Source organism: Sebastes fasciatus, chromosome 15, assembly GCF_043250625.1.
Source record: "Sebastes fasciatus isolate fSebFas1 chromosome 15, fSebFas1.pri, whole genome shotgun sequence".
Classification (NCBI taxonomy): Eukaryota; Metazoa; Chordata; class Actinopteri; order Perciformes; family Sebastidae; genus Sebastes; species Sebastes fasciatus.
Window position 1 is genome coordinate 29,349,329 of NC_133809.1, and position 12,883 is coordinate 29,362,211.

At 39.8% G+C, this 12,883-nt stretch overlaps 1 protein-coding gene across 1 annotated transcript; it reads right to left on the minus strand.

Moving 5' to 3' along the window:
* Window positions 1–686: 686 nt before the first annotated feature.
* LOC141783487 (gap junction alpha-10 protein-like) lies at window positions 687–12,539 on the minus strand. Its single transcript, XM_074660821.1, has 3 exons — window positions 11,682–12,539; window positions 6,884–8,306; window positions 687–1,897 (listed from the first exon to the last, which is right to left on the minus strand). The coding sequence occupies exons 2-3, from the start codon at window positions 8,265–8,267 to the stop codon at window positions 1,800–1,802; spliced, it is 1,482 nt and encodes a 493-aa protein (XP_074516922.1). The 5' UTR covers window positions 8,268–8,306; window positions 11,682–12,539; the 3' UTR covers window positions 687–1,799.
* Window positions 12,540–12,883: the final 344 nt, after the last annotated feature.

Below are 12,883 nucleotides of genomic sequence, written 5' to 3' on the forward strand. Positions count from 1 at the left end.
AAGTATCCGCAGCTGTACTGAAAGAAATGAAAAGCAATAGCTGCCTGGACGTGTGTTGAAGTTCATTAATGGACTGGAGGGAAAACCAGTGGTACGTGATTGACAACTACGGTATGATGTAATATTAAAGGGGACATATCCTGCTCATTTTCAGGTTCACACTTGTATTTTGGGTTTCTACTCGAACATGTTTACATGCTTTAATGTTCAAAAAACACATTATTCTTCTCATCCTGTCTGTCTGAATATACCTGTATTCACTCTCGGTCTGAAACGCTCCGTTTTAGCTCCTGTCTCTTTAAGACCTCCTCCTGAAAAAGCCAAGTCTGCTCTGATGGGCTTGCGAGAAAAATATGGTGCACCTTTGCAAAGGTCGTGATTATATTCTAATGAGCCTGCATGTGACATAGGAAGGGGAGCCACATCTGATTGGCTTGTTGAATCACATGTTTTTCTGATCTAGGCAGCCCACAAAAAACTGACTGGGTTGTCTTATTTCACAGTTTGTGGGTTGGTTTATACCCAGATGTATGTGCACAAGCACTGAAAAAGTGAGTTTTTTTATGATATGTTCCCTTTAATATGACATAACACAATCAGATGACTCATGTCAGCAAATATGGGACTGAACTACTACTCTGAATAGCTGTAATTGCATTTTTCTTCATAGGATGCTTAAATTTCCAACTTTCCAACATCTCTGAATGCAGCTCTAATCTAGGCACAACAGTTATTGTCTGAACCATGAGCAGTGGTTATCAGGGAAGAGTTTTCTTTCAAATTCTTTTTTTTGGAAATTACAATACACAGTGGCAGATTAAAGGAAGTACTTATTTTAATCCGATCGGTTTACAGGAATGCGTTAATCGGGGCCACTTGAATCTCAGATTGTGATCTTTGAGTTTTTTTTAAATCCCCGTTGAACAGACTCTTAAGCACTTATCTACCTGGATAATTCAGCATACCTCGTCTTATGGGTAAGGACTGTATCATAGACATGTAGACAGTTTCTGTGCCGTTGTTTCTAACTTTTTACAGTGGTTACTTCATTGTATTTGTAGATTTTGGTGAGCCATTTTTTACGTGTTCTTTTTTTTTTTTTTGAGTACCTGCAACATGACTGTTATATGCAGATTGAGCATTTTTCATTTCTTTTTTATCTTTGAATGTTCAAATGACCTGTGTTTTGTTTTTAGATTCTTTTGTAAATATTGTGCAACATGTCATGTTTTGTTTATTTGATATGAAAACGGTTTTTAAAGAAAAACCAGCATTTTGTCTAGGCATTTTTTTTCTTGAGAAATAAAACAAAAAGCATGAGAAACTACGGCGTGGTGTTGGTGTGTGTGGATTTTCATTCAGTATCTGTTGACAAAATGATTGCTGTTTTGTTAAGAAGCATTTAATCTGAATACAATATAAAGTATCACAAGATGACCGTATATAAACGACTATACACAGATGTACACAGATTCTAATCAAGTCTTCAACTTAGAAAAAAGTATTTTAAGCTCATAACGTCCAAGCAAACAGACCCTCTGAGGAGTTTGCTCCATAATCCGCCATGTTGTTTCTGCACAATCTTAAAAATTCCGCCAACACATGGAAATATGTCCACATTTAAAAAAAAAAAAAGAAGAAGATACAATCCATTCCTCCACATGTAGACGTTTTAAGGTGCTTCAATTCCAAGACATACTGGGCTTTGGCACTGTGTCCGCTGCCTCATCATGGCTGACTGTTTTCGCTGGTTTTGGCCCAATGTGACTTGAGTGGTAAATCAATCCCGATGGCTGGTATCACTGATAAAGTTTGTGGAACACAGCTCCTATACGGCCATGACCCAAGCCTCGTCGCTTCACTTCTTCATGATAGAGGAGATATCCAGAAACATGCTCTGAGGAAGACAAGAGGACAGCTTTGAGTCATAAAACACACACGGCATACCTGGTATTCACTGAAGCAAGCATCTTTCAGTGTGTCCAGTATCATTGCTTAAAAATATTTTTGTTATATTGGATGAAATTCTCTTTACATCCCGACTGCAATCAATAAATGAAATGCGCTGACATAAAAAAAAGAAAAGAAATCCGATATCTGTGGCTGTCGCGAGACTGTAATAAACCCGTCCAATCATTTCATTCGGCCTGAATGAAAGCGCTACCTGCCTGTCTACCTGTGTGCATTCTGCCCGTGCACTCTTTGCGCATCATTAGAGTCTTCCACAAGCTGCTAGCTTGACAGCTGTGAGTATTAACAATAGTCATGTTGGGTGTTTACATTTATAATGATAATTTTGGGGGAGTTGCTTTAGAGGGAGGCCTGAATGGACGGACTGTCAGTGTTGATGACTTGGCGACTTTCTCGCTAGATTGAGTGACTTTTGGAGCTGCTAGCTACTCTTACTGGAAAAGAGTTGGCAACCAACAAGGGGCTTGGTTTTTTGGTTGGATAATTTCTTAAATTAATAGCGTACTCTTGCTAGTTTCTCAACATTACCAATATTTTAAAATCTTTTCACATTTCACAACAAAGAATGATGAATAAATTCTATTGATTCCAAAAACAAGTCTATGAAAGAAAAACACAATGTGCAGATGTATGCATTTTTCTGTAAAAACGTTGTTGATGAGGTGATAATATGGCAATATAGGCAATAATATGAAACCTATGGAGCTCAGCAGAGGTCATGAAGGAGAAAAAAAATCAATTCATTTATTAACAGAACATGACATTAAAGTGTTCTGTCAACATCTTTAACACGTTAAAGGGATGTTAAAGATAACATGACATTGTTCAACAGATACAATCTCAATTGTAAAAAACAATGGGTAACACTCTATAATAACCATCATTTATGAATTGATAGTTAATTAAACTTTAGTTAATAGTTATATCACTGTTAAAACACAATTAAATGATAATTCATAATGTTTACTAATTATTAGTAATGCTATAATTTGTTATTTTATCAGTAGTGTGTGTAATTTTAAATAATAAGTTTATAAATTCTATATTGTATCATAGCTGATAAGAGATGATAACAATTACATTCTGATTACATTAGAAAACTATTAACAGTTTATTGCTGTACACATTATAACATTGTATATGCTAAATTAAGTATTTGTTAATGATTACCAAATGATTTGTAAACCTTTAAGAAATTATTTGTAAAACATCTATAAACATTATTAAGCATTGACAAACTATTAACTATCTATCTAAATAATGTTTATAGATGCTTTACAAAGTATTTATTAACCACTAACAAAGTGTTACAAACCTCATGATCTTTCTATGTAATGTCTATAGATATTTTTCAAAGGATTTCTTAAAAGTTGACAAATCATTTGGCAATCATTAAGAAACGCTTATAGTATATACAATGTTGTAATGTGTGCAACACTAAACTGATAAAATAACTTGTAGCATTACTAATATTTAGTAAACATTATTAATTATCATTTCTTTGTTTGTTAACAGTAAAACAACTATTAACTAAATTTTAATTAACTATCAATTTACCATTTATAAATGATGGTTATTGTAAAGTGTTACCAAACAATGTGTTGTCTTTGACATCCCATAAATATGTTAAACAGATATGTTGTGTTAATTCCATTGTGCACTAATTTGAGAGCATGAATTCCCAAATAATGTGCACAAATTATTAATTTGAGATCACTATTTCGAGGCCGTAGCTATCTGTGTTTATAAAAATATTATAATCTATAAAATTCATACTGAATCTAATTGTTCATTTTAATATATTTTATTATTGTGAATTAATTAATTTGTGTTTAAATGTTATTTCTTAAGAAACTTAAATATAAAACAACTTTATTTTTACATATATTTCATTTAGTTCACATATTAAATATTGATATATATATATATATATATATTTTTAACTGATCTAATTTTTTTCTTTTTCATTTAATCTTTATTTATACAGGTGATCTCATTGAGACACTGGATGTAATTCTGGAGAGAGAGACCTGGTCAAGACACAACAGCAATACGACACAAAGTTGCAGACACACGCACAAGAAAAACTACATGAAATATTACTCAATTCAAAAGTTCTATTCAGTGTGGTCGGTTCTGTGGCTGCTGTCTGTTGTTGTTGTTGCTGTTTTGTTTTTCCCATCCGAACTGAAGGGCATTATCAGAAACTGAAGGGCAGTTTGATTTCTTCCCATTACTTCCGCTGACAACACTGAATGGACAGAGGCTGCCAAATTGACACTATTGGGCTTCGTCCAAATCAACAGAAATGAGCGTTCTCTCTCCGTCTTTCTCTCTTCAAAACACCACTTCATCTCTCTTCTTCTGTCTCTTACCACTTTCTCTTTGACTCCTTTTCATCCGTAAATGTTTATCAACTCTTTTTGTATTGAGTTATTTCAGCCGAATGTGTTGGTTGACTTAGTGATGGAAATGCTTAACATCATAACTGTACCAGTGAGCGAGCTTCAGAGTAACTTTTTTCCCCCTTTCACTTCTTTAACAATACACTAGCACAGGGGTCTCCAACAAGTAGCTCGCGAGCTACTAGCTTTTGCTACCCCTTTGAGTGTCTTGCTAAAGGTTCAAATAATATGTACGTAAATTTGATAACACATCCAATCAAATTCAAAGATATCCCAATTATTTTCCAATCAGCTGTCAATTAAACGAGTTACACGGCTTTCAAGTTTGGTTACATCAATGATGCCGTAACATGATAGATGGCGCAACGTTAGCAGACTAGCAAGCGCACATCAGGTTTGACAATGACCACAGGAAATAGCCAGGCCAATAAAAGGCAAAACATATACTATTTTCATGAGGCATGATGCATTTTTTTTTTCACGAATGTGAATAACAAATGTGTGTGTTTCCTAATGGAGGACTATATAGTAGATAATGATGAGTTACTAGAAAACAGACTGGGAAATCCTATATTAACGAATCATTAAAGCAGCAGTAGGCAGTATATTTTTGGCATCATTGGGCAAAAATTCCATAATAACCTTTCAACATATTGTAATTCAAGTGTTCTGAGAGAAAACTAGACTTCTGCACCTCCTCATGGCTCTCTTTTCAGGCTTTAGAAAATCTAGCCCGTGACGGGAGATTTTGACCAATCACAGGTCATTTCTTTGAGAGAGCGTTCCTATTGGCTGTGCTTCGGACATGTGAGCGGTGCTTGGAGTTCCCCAAGAGATCTCAACATGGCTACTGGGTCACAAACTTTCTCATTTTACAGCTAAACAGTACACTACAAGACGATTCTGAAAACATTTGAGGAGAGAAATAAGCATTACAGTAACAGAATATTGATTCATATTTGATCAGCGCTGCCTAGTTTGACCGTTTGGTCTGAGTTTGCGAGTGATTGGCAGTCGGCTCTCATAGACGGCAGATGGACAGCAGACCTCAGATCAGCTCATACTGCTTGTTTTCCTCCGGTCTGTGAAATCTTGCAGATGCTGTTTGGAGCACCGGAGGAAATTGGAGGACACAGAGGAACATGATTTTTTTCAGGTTACCTGTTTCATGTACTACTGTCAGGATATAGTGACCATTTATAAAAATAACTTTTTTTAAGTAGTTATTGAGGAGTTCCTCATTACTTCATCATTAACTTATGATAACCTTTTAATGTAGCTAATGTTTAAGTAATTAGTAATTAATGAGTCGCTACTAATTTTGTGTCGCCCAGCAGCTGATTCAGAGTTAATCGGAACGACTCATAAAAATGGTCAGTAGGATCAAGTCACATATATTCTTGAACGAATCATGACTTCATGATTCATTACTATAGGATCTTCCAGTCTGTTCTAGTAACTCATCATTATATTGTCCTCCATTATGAATTATTATACCCCCAGGACAACGTAGTTGGGGGTATATAGTGCTCCACATGTACGTCCGTCCTTCCGTCCGCCCGTCCGTCCGTCCGTCCGTCCATCCGTTTCATTTCCGGAGTAGAACTATTTAACTCAGGAACTTCAAATTTGGTATGATGGTTGACAGTGTGGTCTAGTTGTGCCTTTTGGGGGTGCCCAACATTTCAAAAATTCTTGAGGAAGGTGAGCTAATAACAAGATACACTGTGCTCAGTAGACTGATTCCATTAGTTCCTAAAGGGCAAAACCTTTGGCCCTACTTTAGTAGGAGTCAAGCAGTGAACGGGGGTATGTAAGCCATGCTCACTTTTGCCTTTTAGAGAAGTACTCATAACGATTCATCATTTATCAAGTCGTTCCTGATTCGTTCCTCACTCATTTTATAATCATTAGCTGCTCTATAAAATTTGAGTGGGAGTTACTCATTGACTAATGGTTCACTAGCAGTTCGAGCCTCATTCGTTTTTTTGATTAAGCAATCATTAACTAATCATTACCTACTCAAAAATTGTGATTGGGAGTTACTCATTAACTAATGGTTCACTAGCAGAGAGTTCCTCATTCGTTCCCCAATAACTACTCACATTTTTGTGTCCCTTTATTGTAAAGTGTTACTAACAACGCTTAAAAGACAACATTCTCTGTTTACCAACGAAAGAAGGCCAACACAGCAACAGAGGCTTCATTTAGTGGCGCACATCCCAACGAAACACAAAAAGCCCTTCGCCTATGGACGGACTGTAAAAGAGGCGATGACTGCCATGACTGAAACATTATTAAAGGACCATAAAAGTAAGACAGAAATTCTGCTATTTGTAATGTACAACTTGGTGCTATGAGTAGCTCCCAGCCACTTTCATAAGCCAAGGAGGACATAAGCTGCTCCCAGGTTGTCAGGTGCACTTTGTTCTTTTTAACTTTGCTTTCGATGTTCTGAACTAGTGTGAAATGTGATTCAGACACATGAGACAATCTCTGCTCTATACTTGCCATTGACATTCTTCGGCCTCCAGGAGGCGGCATCATGGGCATGTCTCCCTGCAGGGAGCCCAGTTCATCTGACTCCTCTGAGGTATGTAAGGAAGGGCTCGTGGAGCCACTGATGGAGGACAAGCTCTCAGATGGTGGCCTGATCATGAAGCTGGTCTTCCTGGGGTTGCTCTCCATTGACTCCCTTCGATCGTCCTCATCCAGGTCTCTGATAGCGCTGGGCCTTAAGGTGCTAGTGGACAGCAGAGCTTCCAAATGAATGGGGTGAGGGTGTTCTCCCTCACGGGGAACCTCATGATGGCATGTTGACACAGCAGAAGCCCAGACTGGATGGTGGTCCACCATAGCTGTGTGGACCTCTGGACCATCATGAGTTTGGGGGGCTTGCATTGCACAGTTCTGGCCAGACCTGGGTGGCATCCTAGGTTGGGGACAGATATAGCTGGTCTGACTGTATCTTGGTGCATCCTGGTTGGCTTTGAGCCCGGTGTTGTAATAAAGAGGCTTCATGTCCGCCTCTGGAATCACTTTGAAGGTCTGAGTCAAAGGCCCATTGTGAGGTGATACATTACTCATTACACAAAGGTGTGGTAAGGACGCCTTCTTTTTGGACCTGTAAATCAAACTGTCATCCTCCGTGTACCTCTCTCCATACAGTGCCTGTTTGATTTTCCTGATGCCCAGATGGGATATTTCCAGAATGTTGAGGAAAAGTGACACCCCAGCAATGGCGATCATGAAGACCATGAAGATGGTCTTCTCTGTGGGCCTGGAGATGTAACAGTCTACACTGTTGGGGCAAGGTAGCCTCTCACACTTATAGAGTGGCTCCAGTTGGACACCATAGAGTATATACTGGCCCAGGATGAAGCAGACCTCCACCAAAGAGCGTGTAAGGATATGGATGATGTAGGTTCTCAACAGAGAGCCTCTGAGAGGAGCCTTCTTCACCCTCCTCTGCTCGTCCAGCCTCCTCAGCTCCCTCTCCACGCGCTTATGTTCGTCCAAATCCAACTCAACCTCGTCCAGCTCCTCCTTCAGTTGGGCCCGTCTGCGGTGGCGCTCCTTCTCCAGTGTTCGCATGCAGTAGAGGGCGTGCCCCATGTAGACCAGCGAGGGCGCAGAGACGAAGATGACCTGCAGGACCCAGAAGCGAATGAGGGAGATGGGGAAGGCACGGTCATAGCAGACCGCCTTGCAGCCTGGCTGGTCAGTGTTGCAGACAAACTCGGACTGCTCGTCGTCCCATACGTCCTCAGCGGCTGCACCCAGGATTAGCATGCGGAAGATGAAGAGGATGGTGAGCCAGATCTTGCCCACGATGGTGGAGTGAATGTGGACCTCTTCTAGGATGCTGCCCAGCAGGTTCCAGTCACCCATGGTCAGCTTGTCACCACTTCACTGCCACATGTCCTCAAACTGTGGAGACACAGCATGTACATACAACACATTAGCCTCACAAAGCCGGACCACATATTAGGTAAGTTTTCGGTATGAAATTCTAAATATAAGCCACAGTTTGCATGTTTTATTTTTGTAGCTCTGGCCATCAGCTCTATTGGTTATGATAACATTGTACTCACTAAAGGGATTACAGGGATATGGCACCCTCACTAAAAGTAAATCCAGAGAGTCAAGAAACACAAGCAGTGAGATGATCAGACAGGTTGCAAACAAGGTGACAGTTTAGCCAAATTGGCTACTGATTCCTTTGGAGGTAAAACCGAAAATGGGTGCAGCAGTAATGCCACTAATAATAACTTGTTGCCCAGGAAAATGCACAAATGAGTGCACACAACTACTGTAAAGTCGACCAGATATACATGGGGTTACCTGGGAGTTTGTCTACAAGCTCTCTGAACGTCAAACTGCTTGTGTTTGTTGCCCCGTTGTACCTATTTTCAGCGATGTTCCAAGATCCAAGAGGAATTACTTTCGTGATTACAAAAATAAAACCCAAGTTGTAATGAACCCCAGTTACTGTATATTTTTTTAATGTCATGAAAAGACCTAAACCAACAATGTGTTAGTCAATTTCTCAATACTTTCTGACTTGGTTCTTTCCTGTCTGTGGTTATCAGCCTCTAGCCCATTGGTTCCTACTGAGGACGGAAATCTTTAAGAGCTGTCAAATATATGTTTCTTTTTTTTTCTTAAACGCTCAATAATTTCCAAAAACAGCTGGTTACTCAAACAGGAGGAATTAGTGCATTGATGGGGACTATTTTCAGCAGCGGATTAATCTACATTTGATTCGGTGGTACGTAGAATGGAATTGAGTCAAAATATAACGTGTGTTCATGATAATGAAGGAACATGTCGTTCAGTGTCGTCACCAACCCGTTCTCATCCCAACTCGTCACATACTGACGCTTTGTCAGACCCCTCGACGTCACTTTACGGTTGCGGTAAACACGTTGTGAATTCAAACAAAAACTTGCTTAGGTTTAGGCAACAAAACCACTTAGTTAGGTTTAGGGGAAAAAACATGGTTGTGCTTAAGATTACTATGTTTGTAAAGTGACACGGGACACGAACGAACAGTTGCTTGTAAGGTGAAAATCAAACTTAACGCACTGGACACGAACAGCGGTCTTGTGTTTGTTTGACCTATCCACCCTATGTGTGTTTTTTTCGCTCTTTAAACTACATCTCCACACTCCCCATCCACTTTCTCTGAGAGTTTAATATTGATGGGTTTCATTGTAGTTACTAGAAAGTCCGGTGCGTCTCATACAGTCGCTAAAAGGGTGCCTTTACACGCCGAGGGGCTTGACAAAGTGGCGGTATTTGACGCCCTGGGAATGAGAACAGACTGGACTCACTAGATGTAGACTGCCCGTTTTCCTCCCCTTCCGCTATCTGCGCTATCTATTTTGAAAGGACGCCATCGCTGCATCCTGGGCTTAGAGCCGCCCAAGACGACTGTGATTGGTTTAAAGAAATACAAACAAGCCAGAGCATTTCTTTTTCCCCCCTCTACCAGAATGATAATGTGTGGAGCCAGACCTTTCTTTAGCACTGACACAGAACTGTGGAGAAGATCTGGCTATGCGAGACTACACCCAGTGCAACAGTGTGACTCGTTGATGTGTTTTAAATAGTTTTTGGACAACAATTGATCTCACGGCAGTTTTTGAAATAGTTACGAAATTGAATCTATTTGATTCGTGTACATAAACACAAATTTCCCTTTTTTTCGTGACGCTCAGCACAATTTTCAAATACGTATTTTTAGTGCGTTTTCCTATGAATGTCCAGCAACACGTCTTTTCAAAATAAAACTATTTTGTTAGGTTTAGGAATAGATCGACTTGGTTAGGTTTAGGCAACAAACTACTTAGTTAGGTTGAGGAGAAGATCGCGGTTTGGGTTTAAATAACTCCAGAAATGTGTAAATTAAGTACAGAAGTTACATGACAAATTAATCAACTTTGACTTGTGGTTTCACACGGGACACAAACACCGGTGTCCTGGGTGAAAGTCCTGTCTTTTTGACCCACCCATCCACCCCAACACCCTCCGTATGCTGTGTTGTACTTCCCGGTTCACAATTACGTGAATTGCATATGAATTGATTTTGTGCTGACCATCACGAAAAAAAAAGTGAAATTCGTGTTTATGTACACGAATCAATGCATTCAATTTCGTGAGTATTTCACAAACGGTTGTGCGACTGGGCTGCACTGTTAGTTTGAATGTGCACAGGGGATTTGTTGACAAGAAGAAAAACATTTACACTAAGAATGTTCTCTATATCATTTAAACTGATTTAGTTGCTTTATTTTCCAGTTCTAAAATTGCAGCGACCACTGACATCCTATGTTGTGCTCGTCCAATAAGGTGTAGCAGGGTTCATGTTGATGTCTGACTGAAGGAGATAACTGCCCATCGTGTTCAATCAAGCCTATGTAAAAAACAGCCCTTACCCGAGCAGATGTCTGGCATTGTGACGCAACTTTATTACAACAAAGTGTAAGTGCATTTATGTATCTAGTACTGCCTATAACAGGGAAATCACATCCTTAAACAGAAGTTAGAAGTACGATGTTTTATGAAATATGAGGCTGAAAAATGACTTTGAAGTGCCATCAGATGACATTGGAGAGAGTGAATTAGTGGCTACGTTTTTGGGGCTTTTATTTGTGATATTCAATCAAAATTTGCTTTTTGGGCAAATTATTATTTATGGCTGCTGTAGAGCTCTAGCATTCGTTTCATAATACAGTTTATGGTGTAGCTACAGAAGTCGTCTGGATGACATCATCACAACAATCCGGAGTTCAGAGACACTTCATGACTCCAATGACTTTATGTATCACCGACATTTGAACCAAAGTTAGATATTTTCAAGGTCTTAAAAAAAGTGTGGTTGAAACGTCAACCTCAATGTTTAAACATTTGTGCCACAATCATATCATTGTGTGCGTCATCCTCTTGTCTAATATGTCCTTGCCATTACCAGCACCTGGTTTTTGGTGTGCATCCACCAGACAACCCATGCTGATACACAGGCATTTACACCAAATGAAACAGAGCTGTGTGGTGCTGTAGAAAATTACATGCAAATTCTGTTTTATGCTGGATTTTCCCTTCTATATGCAAATGAAATGCACCAAGCATGGTCTGGTTTTCTGTTCGAAGGCCAGTAATTCAGAATTACCTTCTTTTACCATTAACAATAATCAATAACAATTACAATTTAGGCCATCTGACAAAACCATTTTAAATGAAACATGACATTACAGTAAATGACTCCATTCATTGAATCAACCAACCATCAGCAGCACTTACATATCACTGGTACGGGTTCCCTCTTTGCCTCTTGATGCACTTCATCGTGTTTATAGAAGCATCCCAGGAGTTGACTGTGTCTGGATGGCTACCCCATGGAGGTGTTTGATGATCCACTTGTGACGGTCGCAAACTCCAGTCCACATCCCTCTTTGTCTCTCTGTGTGTATGTGTGTGCCGCGGCTGCCTGTGTGTTGGGAGCGCTCTCCCGTGTTACATGCAGGGTTCACAGGATGTGAGCATCGATCGCCTCCCGACGGGACAATGCCCCCCCACCCAACACCCCCTCCATCTCCCACGCCAGCAGTGCCAACTCCAACCAGTGCCATCAATATCAGTGCCTCTGACAGAGAGAGGTGATATTTGTTTATGGCTGGTCTTTCACATAAAGTTCGCTTCTGGTGTCCTCAACAGAAAGAGGTAACCGAGCCAGCAGGGAGGCCTTAAAGGTCAACTATTGTGCTCATTTTCAGGTTCATACTTGTATTTTGTGTTTCTACTAGAACATGTTTACATGCTGTAATGTTAAAAAAAAACGTTATTTTCCTCATACTGTCTGCCTGAATATACCTGTATTTACTCTCCGTCTGAAACACTCCGTTTTAGTGCATTTCAACGGAATTGCAACGGAATTGCGTTGCTAAGCAACAGTTTGGGTCCATGTTTACTTCCTGTCAGCTGATGTTATTTACATACACTGCAACAGTAAAGAAAAAGGAAACACCTGCACTCTTACTCCATGGCACAATATTTTTATGGACGTTTGGTATGTTCAGAGTATTTTCTGATTAGGTCATGTGGGATATGCTGATATTATTCAGGTTTTAGGAGCATTCTTTGGACATGTACACAGCTCATTCAGAATATGTGTCTCAATGGGGGTTTTCTTTTACGGCAGTTTGTGACAAACGGCCTCTTTCCTGTTTACATCCAGATCTGTGCGTTGAACGCAAACCAACCAGCCGGCGGTTTGCAGAGATGCGTGCCCAAAAGAAAATAAGGAGAAACACGCCTACTTTTAAATAATATGAAAGACTTGGATATCAACAGGTTTTTTGGGATATGAGCAAATATAACAACACCGACCTTTTCTAGAAGGTGGTTGAAGGAATGAAAGAGGGAAGCTGCGTTAGTCCGGTCAAACAAGTCTACCGCCGGTTAATCGGAGTATGAACCGCTGCATGTAAACCGGAATATTAGTA